Source organism: Urocitellus parryii, chromosome 1, assembly GCF_045843805.1.
Source record: "Urocitellus parryii isolate mUroPar1 chromosome 1, mUroPar1.hap1, whole genome shotgun sequence".
Lineage (NCBI taxonomy): Eukaryota > Metazoa > Chordata > Mammalia > Rodentia > Sciuridae > Urocitellus > Urocitellus parryii.
Window position 1 is genome coordinate 73,637,054 of NC_135531.1, and position 22,062 is coordinate 73,659,115.

At 35.3% G+C, this 22,062-nt stretch overlaps 1 protein-coding gene across 1 annotated transcript; it reads right to left on the bottom strand.

Moving 5' to 3' along the window:
- Positions 1–8,188: 8,188 nt before the first annotated feature.
- On the bottom strand, positions 8,189–21,154 carry Arrdc3 (arrestin domain containing 3). Its single transcript, XM_026385903.2, has 8 exons — positions 20,662–21,154; positions 16,698–16,779; positions 14,922–15,069; positions 13,867–13,969; positions 13,293–13,549; positions 12,697–12,859; positions 12,247–12,401; positions 8,189–10,887 (listed from the first exon to the last, which is right to left on the bottom strand). The coding sequence occupies exons 1-8, from the start codon at positions 20,939–20,941 to the stop codon at positions 10,831–10,833; spliced, it is 1,245 nt and encodes a 414-aa protein (XP_026241688.1). The 5' UTR covers positions 20,942–21,154; the 3' UTR covers positions 8,189–10,830.
- Between the last annotated feature and the right edge of the window lie 908 nt (positions 21,155–22,062).

Genomic DNA, 22,062 nt, shown 5'->3' on the forward strand with positions numbered 1-22,062 from the left:
GACAGTGGAAGGGGTATACATGAGGAGGGAGGAAGAGTTTATTCTAGAAATATTTGTTTTGAGCAACTGGACAATTTACCAAATAAAGCATCTATAATATCATTGAGAATAAGAGAAAGGAGATGAGAAAAAAGTGGGTTGGAGATGATGGTTGTTTGAGTCATCATAGGGGTTGCTAATTGAGGCTGAGGGAATGAATGATCTTCTGAGAAAATATAAAGAAATGTGTGTAAAAAAAAAGAACTAAGTAGACATCACCGTCACCCTGAAAGAGCTGTCAATAGTGAATGGCACTGTAGTGCAGGCCAATGAAAATGTAGTGAACTCAGTTCTGATCTTCTCAGGGGATGTATACACCTTGTTCAGTGCTACATAATATGAATGTTTGCTGGTTGGCTTGCTTATAGAAAGAGTGAATGTTAGAACTCTGAAGTCCAAAACGCCTAGTGTGCATCAGGGATGTTTTGAAGTTAAACCAGCTTTTCCACTTCCATTTTAATTGAGTGTTTTGAGCAACTGTATTACTCACACACTAGACAACTTCATGAGTTGAAGTACTGCTCCCTGCAATGGAGGGGTTAATTAGTTCAGTTTTCAGAGGCATCATCTGATTGTCAGATCATCCAGGTACATTTGCTCAGGCATTCCTAGTGGGCAAGGTGCCTGGGAGAGCACCGCCCCATGACCTGGTTTTCTCCTTGCAATTGGGTCCTCTCTCCTGGTTCTACCTTGGCCTCTCCTCTCTTTGGCAGGTCTGCTCTCACTGACCTTTCTCTCTGAACCAACAGCTGCTGCTGACAGTCCAGCCCTCTGTGAAGTTTACCTCTGTGAAGGCCATGTGCACTGGGCTGCCTTTAAATTTCCTATCCCCACTTGCACATCCCTTGGGAGCGCAGGGCTGCTCACAATTGAACCCAATATTTTAGATCCTCGTCTCTTCACTAACTATATTTACCATTCTGGTGTCTGGTTCTCATTGACTGCTGTTGTGGAGGCACGAGACTGAAGCTAACAGTCCAGGGGGCTCTCCGAAGACAAACCTTAGGTCAGATAAAGGGTTAATTAATAATATGTATGTAGATCCGTGTTCAAATAATCTTAGATGTGACTCACTTCTAATTTGATGAATGTGTCATTTGAGGTAGTTGCTCAATCCTTCTTGAGCATGGCTTCTCCATCTTAAAAAAAACCAAAACAGATATAATGTCAACCTTTGAAAGTCATTGTAAGGATTACTAAGGTAATGCACATAAAAAAGCCCTGTATCTTTTAGGAGCTTAATAGGATGGTATTTATATGACAGGCCAAAGAAAAATATATGTGTGCCATTTCTCTACTTCCCCAAATTACTCTACATTGGATTAGAAGAAAGGAGAGTAAAGAAGACAAACAATCTTTTCCTTAATTTAGGAATATATACTCCAGGTACTAACTGATCAGAGATTTTTGACTTCTATGATATTATTTTGTAAGCTAGTGCTTCAGTGTACTGAAGAATAGTACCTTAGAGAACTAAACGAGTTAATAGATTTTCCTTAAATTGGAGCAATTTTCTTCTCCATTATTGAATCAAGAAAGCTAACTGTCAAAGAGGTATAGAATAATGCAGATAATACCCTAAGGTAACAAAACTCTATTATGTTATATTCCATTAGAGCTGAGCCAAGGGTATTTTGGAAGAAAATTTCACTGTGAAATAAAGGGGAGATTGGTAGCAGAGTCATTATGCTACTTTTTTCTGCAGGTTTTTCTACTTTGTCCCTAGTAGTGTTGTCTCAATGGAACTATCCCAGGTTCCCTGTTTCCCCTTGAAAGAATCTAATGTTAACCTTAAGTTGGGGATTATCATAGAAGTAAACAATATTAAGTGAACAGTTAATTATTCAACCTTACTTCAAAGGAACGTTTCAGTTTACCTTATTATTTTCCTTGCTTTTTTTATGCAAGGCTGAGTCACAAGTACTTTCACCATAAATAAGTAGGCAGGTGACTTTGCAGCTGCTGCTGGGGACTAAGCCAACTCTTCCAAAGTTTTACTCTCTTGTGACTCCTATACCAACTAAGATTCAAATGCTTGTTTTTTACAAATTAATGTTTCTTGTCATGAATTTTATAAAACCAAATTCATTCTTTATTTGCTAGTAATGTCTTGGACAAGTTTAAATATATATGTATATGTTTTTTTTTAAATTGGCACATAATAATTGCACATATTTATGGAGTACAGTGTGACATTTCAATACAAAAACATGTATTGAAATGTCACACTGTACTCATAAATATGATCAGATCAGATCAGGGTAATTAGTATACTCATTACCTCAAACATATAATTTTTTAGTGTTTGAAACATTCAAAATTCTGGCTACTAGCTATTTTGAATAATCGATTGTTGTCAACCATAGTCTATTGTGCTATAGAACATTAGAAGTTATTGAAAAATTTTTTCTCTTATATCTTGGCTTTAAGAATATATATTAAGTAAGTATATATATATATATACTTACTTAATATTGGAAAAAATATAAGTAACCTCATATTATAAATGGGAATTCCAATTATCTTAAGAAAAGGAATTATGCCTAATTAACCAAACTAACACCAAATTACATAGTTTGTAACAATTTAAAAGAAAGGTCTCTCCTGATTTTTATACTCCCAGAAAAGGTTTAGAATATTTTGCTAGAAGAAATTTCACAGGTTGTGGAAAACTGTCATTTGTATTGATAAGAAGGAAGAACTGATGTCCAGAGAGTTTACTGATGTGTGCTGTGTGATTAGATGGAGAGGTAGACTGGGATAGGAATTTTTAATTCCTGACTCAGTGTATTTTCCAAAGTAGTGTGGTTACTGGATAATGTTTTGGCCAACATAAAAAAGAACATGGTGAGCTTCTACTATTTTGAAATAAGGTGGTGGCCTACATAGTAGTATAAATTACTTCCTAGGGTAGAATTAAGTTGTATAAATTTTAAGCTACAGATCAGTTAAAATAGAGGGAAATCATCCATTTTACAATAATATGAAATCTTAAAGTTCTACCCAAAGCTGTGGAAATTTAGTCAAATTATATCAGGCACTCTAAGTAGAAAGATTGCTGGAGGGAGCCCCAAAGACCTTTGTTTTATAGTAAGGAAATAGGAAATGGGGCCCCAGAGAACATAAATGACTTGGTCAAGTTCATTGAGCAAATTAGTGTATTTGGACCAGAACTTAGTTTTCTCATCTCACATTTTGTGTGCTTACCCACCACAGTACCTGCATCAGGCCAATTAAAAAAAAAAAATAGGGAATGGTGGTGGAGGATTCCTTTCACCTATACTGATTTTACAGTTTAGCACTGAATTGGCCCTATATAAGTGAGAAATAGCTAACTGTATGTATTCTAAATAGGCAGCTTTTCCTTATGGATGCGACACAGTGGCCATATGTGTTTTGGAGGGAAGAGGATTGTTTGGGTTAAATTGTGTTTTCAAAAAGATATGTTAGAGCCAGGTGTGGTGATATATGCCTGTAATCCAATTTACTTGAGAGGCTGAAGCAGGAGAATCCAAAATTTGAGCTTAGTCTGGGTAATTTAACAAGACCCTGTCTCAAAACTGAAAATAATTTTAAGGATTGGGGATGTGGTTCAGTGGTAGAATAGCCCTGGGTTTAATTCCCAGTACCTCTAAACATCAAAAACAAAAACAAAAAAAATTTTTCTCTCTCATATATTGCAGTATATATTATATAAATTATATATAATTATATATATAATTTATAATACATAACTTGTATAATTTTATAATTTTATTTAAAATATAATTTATAATATATAATTTATTTATTTATTTTTTTTTTATAATATATAATTTATATATAAATACAAATACATATAAATATCATATAAAATATAAATTATATATTATATATATTTTATATGACATATGACTATATATTATATATAATATATATACTATACATATATTTAACACCCAAATATCTCAGAATGGGATCTTATTTGGAAATGTGACCTTATTTGGAAATAAATGTTTACTGAATATGTAATTGCTTCTTATGAGGTCATACTGGAGTAGGGTGACCCTTCATCTAATGTACTGGTGTCCTTTCAAGAAGAGACACAACAGAATGTCATATGGAGAGACAGAGACACACAGGGAAAAGATGGCCATGAGACAATGGAGGCAGAGACTGGAATTTTGCAACTTCAAGCCAAGGAATGCCAGATTTCCATCACTACCAGAAGCTGGAAGAGGCAAGGAAAGATTTTCTCTTCATGTTTCAGAAAGATAAATGTCCTTACCAACATCTTGATTTTGGAACTCTGGTTTCCAGAACTGTGATATGAATACATTTCTATTGTTTTAAACCAGCTCCTTTGTGGTGCTTTGTTTCAGCAGTCTTTGTAAATAGGAAATTAACCTGGGGGCACTGAAAGAAGAGACTTTATAAGGAATTTTCTTGCTCAGTCTGCTGAAACAAGGAAGTCGGCTCCAGATATAAAAGCTCAATAGCCTGAGGCATTTGACCAATGCTCCTCCTCTATACAGCATGTATTCCTGTGGCAGCTCCTCACAAAGATTTTCTAGAGTTGGCTCTCCAGATTGGGGGGAGGCCAGAGGGAGGGGAACATTTTCTCCTCTGTCCCTGTAATTTTGGAATTAACAAACTGGAGAAGAAAAAAAATGTGCTTTTGTTCTTTTCAATTCTGTGTTATGTTCTTGTTGGCAACGAGCAAACAGTTTGCATGATGCATGTGCTGTATCATAGCTTCCTGTTATTATTCTAAACATATTGAATACTACTTTTTGGGATTTTGAGTTGTCCAGCTGTCTAGATTACAAAAGTGTGCTTTGCATTAAAGAGGTGGAAATGTGGATTTCCTTAATAGAATAAGCTAGAAACTGGCTGTTTATTCTGTCAATTTGTATTTCTATCATTATTTCAGTTAATTCATTTGATAAGAATTATCTGTTAAGTACAAATTCACATACACATATATATGTACTTACATTATATATATATATATATATATATATATATATGTATTTACATTACCACAAATGTAAATATATATACTACACATACATATACATGTTAACAGATATATACATGTTAACACATGTGTGTGTGTGTGTATATCTATCTATCTATCTATCTGTAAATATTTAAATATTTACATTTTGGGCACCAGGATTGAACTCAGAGGTGCTCTAACCATTAAGGAACACCACCTCACAGCCCTTTTATTAAATTTTGCAACAGGGTCTTGCTAAATTGACCAGGCAGGCTTTGAACTTGCAATCCTCTTGCATTAGTGTCCCAAGTAGCTGGGATTATAGGTGTGCATGTAGCACCCAGCTAAATTCCTATACAGGATCAGACTTCTTTTGGCAAAAACATCACATCTTCTAAAATAATCACAGTGTAAAACTTTGACTCTTAGTAGTTGTATCATCACTAGATCTATGAGTTGGTAAAATAAACATTTTATAAAGTTAAAAATTAAGACACTGGGCTGGGGTTTTGGCTCAGTGGCAGAGCGTTTGCCTAGCATGTGTGAGGTACTGGGTTCAATTCTCAGCACCACATATAAATAAATAAAATTAATATTTAAGAAAAGTAAATACTATTTAAAAAAAATTAAGACAGTATATTTGAATCTCTCACATTCTTCAGTTCACTGCTGAGACTGTTTTGTGCAACTAGTAAAGAGACCTCTAAACTATATAAAATGATGTTCTGATTATCTTAACTTTATTAATGTTCCCAGAGACCTACCATTGACGGAAGTAACAATCATTCTGTTTGGATAAGAAATTGGTTATAAAAATCCTTGCATTTAGAAGTAGAATAAATCTGTTTCCAGTTAGAATTAGACATGCTATACCAGAAATTCTTAATACGAATATCATATTTAATCTTGAATCATAGTAGGATATATATATAGATCACATTATATGTATATATGTTAAAAAGTAAGGATATATATATTATTATATAAAAAAGAATGTATGTATATATGGATGTGTATGTAACACATATTTTAAAAACATGTAAATACTAGATACTACTCCTAAACAATCTAATTGGTGGTGGTTGTTTTTTGCTCTGTATGACTAACTTGACATTACTTGTATAAGTTTGTGTCTATAAAACAGGTTTGAAAACGTTTTAACATTTCCCTTTATGTTTAGCTTTGTGCTCACCAATAATGATGCTGTGTTCATTCCCAGGTAGGCATGCTTTTGAATTTTCAAACCATAAATTATCTTAAATTTGAAGTTGCTGTTCATATCATTATTTTTCTAACTTTTTTTGGTAAAAGAGTGCAGATTGCATTTCTCAAAAATAAAAATCAATTTTCTTTTATACATAAAAATTTTCACGAGTTGAAACATTTTTCTCCTCTCTGTATTGATTTGAAAATCAGGTAGAAGGAAAGGCAAAATACTGCATTACTATCTTGCAAGTTTTAGCAAATGCTGATTGTTGACATAGGAATTTCAAAATTATAATTGCCCACTATCTCAAGGATTATGAAATTCTATCTGAAGTATGTAAAATGATTCTTGGAATCATTTGAGTAGGTAGATTTTGGTCAATATTCTGGGGTAGACCTTGATATTCTGCTTTCCTAAGGAGTTTTCAGGGGGATATTGTTCCTGGTTTAAACACTACTGGATATAGGAAGAAAGTATTGACCACTGTTCTTTTTGGAAATAGAATTGGGAAATCCATTCTATATGGTATGAAACATGAACAGGTATCAACAAATCAGGATCTCCACAATTTGGGGATTTTCGGGATTCCAGATGGTATTTGTCTGTGGGCTATAAGAACTGGGGTCCCTTTTTCTGGTCATTTAACATAAAAGCAGATATGAATAAGGGGTCAACACTAAAAAGTTAATCTTAACATAGATGAGAGTATGTCCCCAGAGCCCTATATGGATTCCTGGATCCAGATGTGTTTAAAATGTCATCCCTGAAATTATTAGTTTATACATTGTCTTACTGAAGCTAGTCTAAATTTCTTCCTCCTACAACAGAAGTTGTCATTAATATACTAAGTTCAGCCACTTAATAAATTATGACAAGTGGTTTGATAAGTATAGTTAATAAAAAACAAAGACGAGACAACTCAGATGCCATTGTGTTCCAATGCTAACTTAGAAGCTAAGTGGTAAATTTCCAAATGTTACAATGATGTAGAGTATTATTTCCTTATAAATTAATATTTTAAAAAAGTAAATACTATAAGATGTACAAACTGGGGCTGGAGTTGTGGCTCAGCAGTAGAGTGCTCACTAAGCATGTTCCAGGTGCTGGGATTGATGCTCAGCACTACATAAAAATAAATAAAATAAAGGTATTGTGTAAAAAAAAAAAATGTACAAACACCTTCAGGAAGAAAAAGATCCTGGATAGCTACTTTTCCATTTTACAGATAAGAAGTCAACTTGTACATCTTTGTCAATGCCCATCTAGTTACTGAATGCAGAACCTAGGTTTCCCTTTCTCATCCTGTAGTCACTTTTCCTGTCACTTTTATTCCTTATTATACTATATACCTGTGTATATCATTTAGTTGAGTGAACAAGGCTGATAGCACCTCTGAAAAATTGATTATGAATACAAAATGTACGTGTAAATGTCTATTTGTAATACACTTTGTGTGAAAATACATTTGGAAGTATTGGGAGACTCCCACAGCAAGTTACATAAACAACTTCATAATTCATGAATGCATGTAAAACACTTCAGACAATATCTGTTTCCCAAAACTTCAAGTTAGCAATCTCCATGAAATTCATTACTATTTTAAAAATTTAGAAAAATTGATTTTTTTTCAACAGATTTGCTCTTTTGAAACAGTGACTGACAAGCATCATAGTGGGAGAAAATTAATATCTGAAAATAAAATCTCCTTGTTAGATTTGGTTCTTATTTAAGAATGAAAATTATGTACATACATCTTACACATTTTATAAAAAGCTTCTACAGTTTTAAGTAAAACAATGATTAGTATAAAAATTCCTTTCAGTTCTAATTTAGCTCAGATATAGAAATAATTCTTAGAATAGCTGATATTAATAGTGTTTGCACGTATAGTGTTACTAAAATGATCAAGAGTCAAATAAATCTCCAAACAATTATACAAAAAAGAAAAAAAAACACTTTTATTTTCCACAAGGAAGAGCAATAGGAAAAATTAAATCATTTCCCACATAGTTTTCTTAAAACAGAGCCTACAAGGACATATTCAGCACCAAATAAAAAAAGAAAAAAGAGAATTACAAACAGCCATAGAATATAATCTATAAAGCAAACATTTAATATTGCACTTTGTTTTGCTAACATTTTGGATTTTACTTTTCCCAATTGAAAAATCAGGAATCTATCTTGAATACCGGAATACAACTGTGAACCTCACATCTTATATTGGGAATTGACCAATATTTAGGGGGAAAAAAAAAGTAATGCCTCTGAATGACAGGGAGACAAAAACTTTAATGGGAAAAATAAAACTTTATTTGATAAAGCTTTATAAACTTAAAATTTTATCACATCTTGTGATCCTGTGCCAATTATCACAATATTGGTCATTCTTGCTTCTTGTGTTACTTGTGAGAGTACGTGGTAATAAGTATTCCAATGCTATGCATATCAACAATTGTTCCCTAGTCAGTTAGACATAAGAAGAGAGAAAACAAAAGGGATTTTCTGACAACCCCCTCCCCCCAAACAAAAAGAAAACCACCAAATGCCCTTTACGCCAAATATTCTACTAGCTTCTTTTGAGGGGGACATTCACAAAATGATTAACAACAGTAAAAAAATATTTCACCCCCATTTCCTTATTATCTAGTATTTGTTTGCTACGGGAGCCCAAACCCTTTAACCGAATCACTTAAAACGCGATTCATTTTTACACTGGGCTTTCTTCACCCTGTCAGCATTATTTCAAACATGAATTGTCTTCCATGTTTTCTTAAAGGCCACTTATGGAAAAGCCTATTTGTTTTGTATGAAGCTTTAAGACAGTATTTAACCAAGCACCAAGCCAGAGTTACTATTATTTTCAGCCACTTTATTAATTGTGGGGATAAATGGTAAGATATATATACCCATTTCACACGTATGTTGCAATATGAGATGCTGATTTTCATTAAAAATATCACAGCTGAATTCCTTCTTAAAAAAAAATTCAGTACACTTAGTACCTCAGATTACGGTTTTAAATATTATCATGAATGCTGGTATGTTATGATCCAACTGTAAATTACTTAAAAAAACCTAGGATTTACTGATGTGATTGCTCTTTTCTCACTGTATACTCATCAGAGTAACTTTTCATATTTAGCAAATTGTTTTTTAGATAATGGAAAAAAAAATCATCCCAGCAAACATTCTAGTGTTTTTAATTGTGAAGTTATACACTTTTAGAATAAACTTGGGTTTTTATACTGTCAACTTGACCAGGATAGCAAATGTATAAATTGAACTCTAATCATATATATATATATATGTGTGTGTGTATGTGTGTGAGAGAGAGATATACACACACATATATATATCCTCATTAAAATACTTTGCATCGGCAAAAATGATTTCCAACATATGTGTTTTGGAGGCAATTAAGTAACTCTGTATAAAAATAAATGTACTTTTCCCTCCTCTCCCCAGTGACTGGAAAATTTCCACTATTTTTAAAATAATAATAAAAATACTAGTTTTTAAGAGCAACAGCCCTTAACTCTTTGCTGGTGCCTGCCATACTGCCTTTCTATACTCCATTCTTAACTCTGCTAGTTTCTTCTTGTATGTAATGACAAAAAGGGGATGTGGGTGGGTTATCACTTTTGTGTATGTCCCGTTTCCAAATTTCCCTCTCCAAAAAGCCAAATAAACAACAACAACAAAAAAAACTCAACAGTGCAACAAAACACAAATAGCATTCCAACAGTTTGGCAAGTGATGCGTTCACCTGAGATTAAGTGATTTTAGGCAGTCAGTAACAAAATGCTGCTTTGCTGTAATAGTAGAAAGGCAACAAATTCTCAAAAGAAACCAAGAAGTTCTACAATCTTGACAGGTCTCTTATTAGCTTCCTCCTCTTATCTCTTTTTCCCCACATATCTGTTGCGTATCTACTACAGTAGGCTGCAAAACATACAGCAAAAAGGATTGGCTTGAAGGCATTTGATGTTTGTAAATAAATCCACAATAGGATCCAAGCTGAAGAGGTGATACATGGTCAGCCTAGTAGGACAATTCTGAGCATGTGCATACGCAGGTAAAGTCCAGGCTATATTAAATAAAAAAAAAAAAATGTCAGTGCGTTTTTTCATGTTAAAGTTTTTTTCAAAGCTTTCTTTTGTTCCTTGTTGTGCAGACCACAACAAGTTTTAAAAGAGTATCAAGAGTCTGGCTTAAATGGAAAAAAAAAAAAAAAGCTGTAGTGACATTGAACTGCACAATGTAAGCATTGAGCATGTGCAAATTTTCAAATCAAAAGAAGGAAATCATCCCTCTTTACAATATGGTGTCTTGACACGTATGACCATAGGTTAAAGATGACTGCTCTTATTATGTGCCAGTTTTAAAGAAGAAAAGCTTAGATCTTCAAGCATATTGGAGCAGTCCCAGAATGTTGCTGTAGGCTTCTGAAGCATGATCACTCGTTGTTTCATGTATTTGCCATTTTTCTGGGCAAAAGCAATTCCACTTCCTCTGAAAACGTGTCTCCAAGATACTTCTCTGTCCTCAGCCGGAAGAGATACAGTTCGGAACCCACATCAACTTGATTTAACCAAGTGTTCCTTCAACGAGAGGGGCAGGATGGTCTATCATCTGAAGTCTGATCGGGATTTGGATCAATCTAGAAAACAATGGGAAACATTTACTGTTATTTGATGAGCTATCTTAAGTTCATTCTAAAAAAAAGGAAGAGGCAGAATTTTATGAAGAATTAGTTACAAGTGAATTATATTTAGATTGTCATTCTTCTAAAATATTTCCCCGGACAGCCAGGAATCCTCAAATCAAGCCACAAATGACTGACTTGCCTAGTAAGACTGAAATGTCAGAATGAAAGTGTATTACCACGATCTGAACACATGGCAGAACATTTTTAGCATCTAAAGAAATTCTAATGCACTAGAATTATAGGATAGGAAAAAAATACATCCAATTAAAAAGTTTGAAGAACAGATTCTGAATATCCTATTTTCATTGAATGAAGAGGATCACTTATTACACCCAAAGGAAAATGACTCTTTCAATTAAGGCATTCAGAAAAAAAAAAAAAAAAGAGTACCAAGAGTAAAAACAATTCTTGTCTAAATTTAAGAGTATAAAACATTATATAATATTTCATTATAAAACAATGGTGTGAACTCCAGTAACCCAAAGAACAAGCTAAATCTTGTGATTTACAACATTATTTTGGATATCTAGACCAATCTTAGAGGTACTAAAAATGTGGACCATAGGCACATTTTCCAGTCATTTTGAAAAATCCTAAAATTGGATTTGTTCCTCACATCCTTCCCTTTATCCACTGTTCTTCCTGTGTAACTGGACTCTCCCACCTTTTGGGGACCACTCACCCTCAAGAAACAGCCTAACAGTAACTTTTCTCTAAGAAGCCTCCTTAATTCTCAAGGCCCAATAAGCTGCTCCTGAGTTGTTTATTCCTAACATTGCTAATATAATATCTGGTTCCAAGTTTTTTTTCTCACTATTCTATGAACTTATTCCCATTAAGCACAAAGCTTATTCATGTTCACTGCTTAACTGCCATCAAGATGAGGTAGATAAAAATAGTATACCAGTGTAGGAATTCTGTTTAATTATTTTGAAATATACTACTTTACCCTGTAACAAATGTCAAAATATACAAGAATTAAATTGTAGGAACATGAGGAGTAAGATAAATTCTCATATTCAATTAATGCTTGTAAAATGCCACTTTTTCTATTGATGCTTGAAATATAAAATTACCCCCAAAACAAAAAATGAATTCAATGAGGGTAAGATCATTATCTTATTTTTCTAAATAAAAAGTGAATAGTCATAATTACTTCTGTGTCAAACTTAGTAAATTCAACAACCTTAATAACTTTTAATCTCCTGTTCTAAATTATTTGTTCTTTGATTATCATGATAATCAAAACCTACTTTTTAAACTCTGCAATACTAAATCCAGCGCATTTCATACTCAAGTTGGTGCTCTTACCTCTGAATAAAGAGGTGGAGGCAAGAACCGAAACTCCTGGATATATGCAAACAGTGGTCCTTGAAGCGCTCTCTCAAAATCATCACAAGCACTCATAGGTGCAAGATTATTCCGCCTTTGTTCCTCTGTTACCACTTCTGCATAACTGGGTGGTGCTGAAGGAAAAAGATACACGCAATTCGAACAGCATGTTCTTATGCATGTCAAAATACACAGAATAGTAGGTATTAAAAAAGAATGTCAAAGCAAAATAATAATTTTTTTGGTAATTAAAGCTAGGGAGACATCAGTTTAAATTTAACATTAGGGGTACATACATCTACTCTTTAAAGAAAGATTAAGATTTATCTAGGGTCATATAATATCAAAAGCAAAATAAAGTTCTTACTACTATTACTACTACACACTATTACTACTACTAATCGGTTAAACTTAGATGGGCATTATTACCTTCAGGTCTTTCAGGAAGAGATAAACCAAGCCAGTTCATATTCATGCTACACTGACTGCTTACACTTGAGGTTCTGCTGCCAAATGGATGCAGAGGAATGGTACCGATGACAAGTGGCAAATTAAGAAACAAATCCATAGCTCCAGGAATATCCACGTATACCTAAATATTGAAAAGAGATATTCAGTTTAGAATAACAAATGTGATTTCACAAATAACCCAGTTTTAATATTAACCGAGGTTCCCGCTCCCTTTTCAGTTTTTCTACATATTTGTATGTATGAAATATAAAAATCAAATCCTAGGCCAGTAGTGGTGGTGCATGCCTAATATCCCTATCTATTTGAGGCAGAGGGATTACAAGTTTGAGGCTAACCAGAGCAACTTAGCTAGACCTTGTCTTAAAAAAATAAAAAAAAATTAAAAAAGGCTGGTATGGATACAGCTCAATGGTAGATTGCCTCTGGGTTCAACACCCAATACTGCACACACATGCACACAAAAAATCAAATCAAATTCTAGATCTAAGATAAAATTATTTCTACATAACTTCATAACTTTTTAAAAAAGCCCTCCTCTTAAAATCTAGACTTACCATTAGTGAATATTCCACACGAATTATACTACAATCGAGGATAGAAGGTGAAACTGGTGGAATTTTCAGCAACTTGCCATTCCACGTCTCTGTCTTTCCAGATGATAAGGATTCCCCACGCAAATTAGCCACAAGTTGTTTCACTTCCTTCATTTTCCCTTTGGCATAGAAGGCCTGTGTTTGGTAAATGGCTGCCTTTGGCACCACCATTCGGGAAGAGCAGTTCTCAATCTCAGCAAATATCTGAATTGATTCACCTAGAGAAAGAGGAAAAAAAAAAAAAACCAACGTAATGTAGACTCAATGTTAGAAGGTTTAACTAACTACATGGATGAAGAACTGTCCTTGGAGTAAGCAAGTAACTTAAAATTCATGAAAATGACTGACTCATTTACACAGTAGCTGTATGAAAGGGACTACTTTCTAATTTGTGAAAAGAAACTAGATAAGTGCAATTTCTGTCATTTTACAGAATACTGATGTGATGTTTCTATTTGACACCAATACTATAAGTTTATACACAATAGCTAGGTGAAAAAAGATCACTTTCTGTGGGGATCAAGCTCTTACATACCTGGGGTATAGCCCTTCCTTTCAATTTTGGCACTTAAGGATATTGGGCCTGAGGTACAGAACCAGCAACAGAGAGTCTTTTCTTTTGTGCCTGCTTGGGGTGACTGTAAGAAACAAATTGAGAAAAAAATCAATGTATGAAATGGCAAAATAACAAAATATTTGAAAATATAATCCTAATTCTTGGAGAATTTAACAACTAATAGTGTCACTTTGTGATTGCTTTTTTTCCATGCACCCAAATGTATTTTTTTCTCTCATGGCTTCTGCATATACCATTACTTTTGTCTTTAAACAAATTTCTATCAAATTAAATGAAAAAAGGACAAAAGGCTTAACATAGTATCCCATAGCTTTAGCCCATCTATTTACATATACAGTAATTTAAAACATCTAACCAAACAAAAAAACCCTTTCCAAATTTTATTTAAACTACCTTAAGGAAAAGCAACACAGAAAGGAACTTGGTTATAATCCAAATGTTAACATCTTTGAGAATGTAAAAATCATATGCAAAAAAAGGGGAAACTGCCCATTTTTAAGGATTATTCTTGTTTGCTTTAAAGATGTTATCATTTGCTAAAAACCAAAGTTTTTAAAGTCAAATTTGAATTAATCTCATAAAAATGCCATTAAAAGACTCATTTTAAGCAGGAATTAAGTTTTTTCAAGAAAGTGATAATTCCCCATCATTTGACAACTATCCCTAATTGGAATAATTCAATATAAGTACAAATTTTAGATTATGATATTTCCAATTATGTAATATTATAATTAATGACATCACTGTTCCTCTTCCACTAAAAATTATCCAGGGAACAGATTTATTTCATACAACATATTGGTCTTACTTCCAAATTTACTTTAAGTTATTATAGTATAAAAAATATGAGCATATTCTTCATCAGTTTGTATCCTCTTGTATTTAAAAATATACATATGTATGAAATTTAAAAATGAAGTTATTTTAAAGTTATAAAAATTCCGTAGTTCAGGTGATCATTATTTAGTATTTATATGTCAAGACAAAGAATGAATAATTCAGTCAATTCTTACCAGTAATGAAGGAGTGTTGATATCTATATGCTCAAAGACTGTAAATTCCTTCTTTAATTTTACTGGTAGAAGCCAAGGCCTGTGCAATTCGGCTTTCACCCAATAGCGCACACTGCCATGTCGGCCTTCGAATGAGGTAGCAAGTGGTCTGTGCAGAATATAAAGTGAATATATTAATCTTATACCTCTTTCTAAGAATTATACAGTAGGTCAGAATAGAAGTGTTAATACATTGTACTGTTTATGTACCAATGAGGTATAAAATCCATGATTTAAAAAAATTTCCAAAGGGATAAGTCACTGGGGAAAAAAACTTTTATTTCCAAATAACAATGGATAATAGCTAAATATCATGGAAATTTCTGCCTTAAAAAGCCAGAAGAATAACAATCCCTTTAAACTAAAAAGAGGCTACTTTTAATGCTAGTGGCAAAATTATGAAAGTATGATAAACAATTCTTGCAAAGGTCAAGAGTTTAAAAATAAAGTTAAGAATGGCTTAACTATTTCTATTGAGCAATTCTAGACACTAAACATTCAGACCAAATTCCCTATAGTGCTCCATTTCTCATTAGCAAGAAATTATTTTACCTCTTTTTATAGCAACTCATTAAGGTCCAAGAAAATGCCTAGAATAGTCCTTACAGTTTCAAAAATTTCAGATTTCGTAAAGTCCACAGAAGTCTGAAAAACTGCTTTCACATAATATGCTCTAATTCTTCTTTATTTTCTAACTTTACTATCTAAGGCTTAAAAAAATTCATATCAAAATAAGGACTGTTTCTGAACTCTGCCAATTTTCAGGTTTTATTAAAAATACACAATATTTAATAATTTAAGATAGAGTGTTAGCTTTGACTGGTAGATGCATTTCACTTTTTTTTTTTTTTTTTTTTTTTTACATTTTAGACTATCACATTAACTTATATAATGGAGCAATAAAATACAGTACTTCTAAATCTTACACTTCATGCTGGTCTTCTAGAGTTTATGTTAAATGACCGGTTTACAAATAGAGTATTTAAATATAATACTCTGAAAAACATTTATGAATGCTACATTTAACAACTCAAATACTAGAATTAAGAAAATACAGAATTATGTTCACCTGGCACTTGATAAACGCTTATGTAATCTAAATTTATCCTCCAGAATAATCAGTACAAGTGCCAGTTTTCAGGTTTTAAGCTCTGTTAAAAGGTGTTAATAAAAAAATAATAATCTTTCTCAATAATTTGTTATTAAGGTATACTAGATTCCAAGCTTTATATTAAAGTATTCTGATAGCTATTTCAAGTGCAGGTCATAATATGACCTTCTTAACAGCTCTCTGCATGGAAGCTAACGAATGTGTATATAAATATCACTACTGAAGTTAGGCTATTCCTTTTTATTTTTACCTTCCAAATTTACTGAACCTAGGGTCTCAACCACTCTGGGCAAGTGCTCTACATCCCCAGCCTTAAACCAAGTATTTATAAAATGCTAACTATTTGATTGGTATCTTCCATTCACTCCCATTAAATGGAATACTCTTCATGTTTTAAAAACCTCATAAACGTTGGTACAGAATACTAATAATTCTGCTTGCTTTCTATAATTTTGCCACAGACTAAAAAAATAGCTTCTTATGTTTAATATATTGTTTTCCTCTAGCCAGTTTTTGTAATGAAAAGGGTTTTTTTAAAAATAAAAATAAATTAAAAATATTTAATTTTAAGAGTGCTTTTGACAATGAATGTCTATAAAAAATGCCTATTACTTATAAATACTTACGTCTGTGGAAGCTCGAAGCTGAATGCATATTCATGCCTTCCTGAATGTATAGTATTGAAGCCTTCTTCGGAATTATCATCATCTAAAACAAAAAACGAAAGCTTATAATTAAATGTTTAACACAACTCAAGGTGGTACAACTTTAAAGATGCTCATAAGATAATTAAGGCCATAAGCTTTGGAATCTTGAGTTCTAATTCACTCCACTTCTCTTGATAAAATAAAAATCCTTAACTTTCATCTGTCCTGTTAAGAGGGGGATAATAAACAAATACTTGTACCCTATAGGCTTTTTTTTTTTAAATGACCCAAACTGCAAAGCATCCTTGTCTAGTACAGCATATGCTAAACAATAGGTTCAAGTTTCAATCATAGTTACCTTTGTTGCCAACTGTTTTAAAATATTAAGACTATAATATATAAAATGAAAAAGACTGATCATGTAAAATTTTAAAAGTATGTCAGTTGGAGCACATTACAGAATGGAATATACATATCACAACTCCCAAACCACTAGAAAAGTATCAAAAATGTTGGAGTTTTAAAAAATGATTTTAATGCTGGTTTCATAGCTGAAAATAATTCCATATTGATCTAGACTGATCACAATACTCAACACTCATGTTGTCCTACTCCTAGCAATAGCTTAAATCTCATGTACACAAAATATACTTTATTTCATCACAAAGGACAGGACTTAAGAAGATGCCTTCTAACAAGGAAACAAAATTGTTCAATATCCTTGAAAAATGAAGTATAATTAGGTACTTTCCAGTTGTTAGAATAAGGAATGACCTTTCATTTTATAATCAATTTCTTTAGGTCAAATGCATTATGTCTTAAGTGGCATGAAGAAATATATTACTGAAAAATGTGGGAGAGGTTTTCAATTATTAAAACAGTACTTTTAGCCTCAACTAGGTAATACAATTACGCAATGTATTTTCTGGATGGAGAAACCTTTATAATTAGCTACCAGAGCAAGGAAAAACTGGATTATTTAACTTTTCTTCACCAAAGTATTAAATAGACACAAAAATGTGATGCTTCCCTTATATCAAAGGAATGGGAGGAAAAGCACCTACACATCGATTTTTCATCCGAAATCACTGGGACTCGCTTATGTCTACAGATTATTTCCCTTGTTCCCTGGGTAAATTCCCCTGAACAGATCTCAGCACTGAAAACTAGCTGGGGAGTTGGGGGTCTTTTAGATAACGTTCTCCGTGAAGGCTCCCAAAGTTTGCCTTCCTCTGTCTTTCTTCCCTTCTTGCTTCCTTTTTATGCCAGCTCAGCAGTCTCATTGAGGCGAGCCACGGCGGGCCGCGCCGTGGTAAACAAGTGCCTGGCTGTCAATCAAGAACTAGACCGGAGCAGGAGAGGACCGGCCTAAACCGGCGCGAGCAGATCCCAGCCGGCCCGCCCGCGCGCCTCCGCAGCACGCGCGCTCCGCTATACATACGGCATACGTCGCGCGGCGCTCGCGCCCGTGCCCGCGCAGCCTAGCCTGCTGGATAGGGGGCGGGGCGACTGCGCCGCGGCGCTTCCGCTTTACACGCCCCAGCCGGTGACCGGTTCGATCTGGCTTGGGCCACCCTGACACCTTTACAGTAAAGGCAAGGGAAAACTGGGTGGTGAAGGGGAGGGAGCCACGGTTTAGGGGAACAAAGGGATAAGGGGCAAGAGATATTCCCCTAAGGCCCTACACAGATTTCGATGTTTGAAATACTTTCCCCTCTCCTGGACAGCCACTGACATCCCCCCCCCCCCAGGTCAAATTAGGGTAGCCTGTTTGGGGACCGGACAGGTGTGCAAATACGCTTTGTTTGCACTAAGAAGAGAAAACAAGCATTTATAGACCCATTTCACCCAGGAAAATGGGGTCTTGCTCTTTTTCCTAACCCAAGTCCCTCTTAATGGGGTTTTTAGCTAAAGTTGCGCCCAAGGCCATTTGGCACCTGTAAGGCCGGTGGGAGCTTCTGCATCTAAAATGTTAACCGTTTTTTTTCGGGGGGTGGGGAGTGTCCCAAGCAAGCTGCCATAAAGGACAACAGGACACAGTATGACATGAGCACCGGGCGCCAAAAGCAGTGCGAGAACGAAGGCGAACACGAGAGGAGGCGGCTGCTCTGGAGGGACCTTTACCGGCGCACGCCGGTTCCAAGCCTCGCCCCAGACACCGCGAGCCCACTCTCCCCACCCGCTTGTGCCCAATCCAATCAGCGCCTGGCATTGCCTTAGCAACAGGCTAACAAACCCGACTCCGCCTATCACTGGGAGACCGGGGCGGGTCTCAGTTACCAGGCTAGTTTGAGAGCTCCCAGTTTTAAGTCATTGAAACTATTCCTGGCTAAGATCATGTCCACGCGTTGCAGGGGTTGGGGGGCATCTCGTGGGGGTGTGGGGCAGATAGTTTTCTTTACCATGAAACCATTATGCAATTAGTAAAATTAAGTTTTTCCTACAAATCACTGTTCTACTTTTTTTTTTCCATTGCAAGTCTCAACTCCTTAAAGGAAAAATCTTTGTTTCTTCTCACCCATTTTATACAAGGCTGCAATTTCCAGAAAGGTTCAAACACAAACTCATGTGTCCACTTTTTAACAAATGCCAGGACTGTCATTAGGCATTTGCATTACCTATTGGTGTTATCCTTGTGAGATTAACTTGAAATTATTACAGGATGCAAAGTACCTTGTAACTATGAAAATTCTAAACTGATTTCACCTTTAAATTTTCACAATAATGTATTTAATGCTGTAAGCATCCTTCATTTCTCACTTGCCTTAGCACTCTACCAGGACATACATTTTTAATAAAGGTAAAATATGCCTCTCTCCTTTCTGTAAAATCGTCAAGACTTGAACTAAATGGTGCATTAAAAAAGAGAAGCACAAAAATTACATAACCAGTTTTAACATTATATTCTTCTTGGGCTAGGAATTAAGTCATCGCCACCACCTGACGCGTGTAACCAATCTGCTGAGAGCAGAAGAAGCGCCCCTCCTCACCACCCCCCAGAACTGGTCCGAAACAGGATTGAACCGCTTCTAACAAAGGGTGGAAACTTAGAAAAACAAGCTTAGAGTCTCCTATATTTCCACAATGTAACCATTTAAACAATAGATTGGAAATCTCTGGACCCCTTCTCCCTTTGACAACCCTTTATCTCCCTCTTATAACCAAAAATCAAATCCAACGTGCAGTACACTTTTCAATTCCATCTAACTGGCATGGGTTTCATTGAATGCACGTTCCGAAGTTAGACATGATGCTTGGAAAAGAAAATTACTGACCCTGAATGGCTTCGTATACTGACCTAATCCCTATCATAATGTCAGATACTATCCTTTAAAATGAGAATGCTTGGTGTAAATTTCTGAAGGAATTGGAGAGAATAGGGAAAAAACACGTGGGGTGTTGATAACCATATGTCAAAATAATCCAGGGCAACCCTTTATCAAAGAACAATGATCAAGTCTTTAAAAAGTCTTTTGCATGTCAATATTGAAATGAAATACATCTACTGACCTTCTTAAAAATGTTATTTCACTTCTTCACTGAAGATCAGTTTTTAGATCTAAGGTTGTAAAGTAAAAGAAAAAACAATCTAATATTGTGCTGCAGCTTTTTGCAATTCAATTGAAAACATATTAGTAAAATTATTGAACCGGATTTAAGCTGAATTTCTAAGTAAGAAGCAAATGGATTACAAGTGCGTATGGCAGAGGCACAGACCAAGCCGGGTATAGAGGTAGTTGAATAAGTGCAGTTTGCAGTCACTTTGCAGATGCCTGCATGCATTACGGTTTAACACACGAAGAACGTCAAGGAGAATCAAAATCTTCCAACTTTGCTAATCTTTATCAAACTGCTGTTACGCTAAAAGAACCACATTAAATGAGAAAACCGAAAAGGTACTTTTCCCCAAAAAATTAGTCTAATGACTTACATAAAAACTTACCTCTTTCGTGCCCAATTAGGATGTCTTTATGGTTGAAATATTCTACTTCTTCAGTGTAATTCTGTGTATAGGCAGTATTGGAGCCGGCGTTTCTAGATTCAGTCCAGCGTACTTTCGCATGTCCTCTTGCATGAATTTTAAGAGATTTTACTCTGATTTCTCCAGTAACTTCTAAATTCACCCTTCCTGAGACAGTATCCCCACTAGAATACACAGGGACATTGCTGTCATTAAGACAGTCAAAGCTTATTGTCAAACTCTTCACCTTTCCCAGCACCATGATTATAACAAAATCTATAAAAATATAATGTAAGACAAAAAAAAAAGTCAAGATCGCATATAAAATGTGATCTTCACTTAACACTGATCAATGTCTTTGCCATGCAAAAACCATGCAGGCAGGATCAGTGATTCTTCACAAATAGTTCATTGAGATTTCTTAAAAAGTCAGGGCAGCAGAGAGGCTGCTGCTCCGCGCTCCTGCTCGTCTCAGTGGTCTCCTTACAAAGACGGGCGGCTGGAGCCTGCCAGCTCACTTTAAGAGCAGCTTTGTGAAAAACAACCCCAGTGCGCACGCGCACGCCGCGGCTGCGGTCCGCCCTCCCTGCGCGCCCCCACCCGGGCCGGCTGGCTCGCTCGCTCCCTGGCTCGCACGCTCGCTCGCGGGTACAGTAGGTGCAGAGCTTGGCGAAGGAGACAGTGGCGCTGCCGGGAGGCAGAACCTGACTTCTCTTCATTGTGGGCTCCTATTGGTAGGCAGGCTACCGTAAACCCTCGACGTGCTATCTGGAACCCTTTACCAAGCACACTCTAATAGAAAGATAATGGTGGAGCGGCCGGGAAGCGACTAGGGCTGGGTGGGGAACTGTTTGCACAGCCAAGTAAGGCTAAACTGCTGAGTGACCAGCCCGAAGCGTGCGTTACCGGCACTGCAGGGTTTTACCAGCTGCCTGGATGGGAGGAGGAAAAAGTGATGTGTGAAGAGGGGTGGGGGAAGGGGAGAAACCGGTCGGGCAAGCGGCTGGTTGCTGAGTTTAAGCTAACGAATTTCAAAAGAAAACGTAATAAAAGCCAGGCAAATATTATTCATAGACAAGAGCATTCTTGACTAAGGTTTTTCTTTTTCTTAAAAACAACAACAACAATAACAACAGAACTTTGCAGGCAGGATCGAAATGAACTCAGCAGAGGCCAAAGAAGCCTTAAAACAGAATACTCCAAAAGAAGAGAAACTACAATCAGATCAATAGGCTTTGCTTTTTCTCTTAATTGCCTTCTCCATCCTCTAGATAGAAAATAAAACAAAGAAAACTTTGTTTCCATGATGACACCGGAGAAAAGGCTTGCCCACTTCCTCGAAGGAAGGAAAAAGTCCTTTTTTAAGACGCCACCTACGGCTTC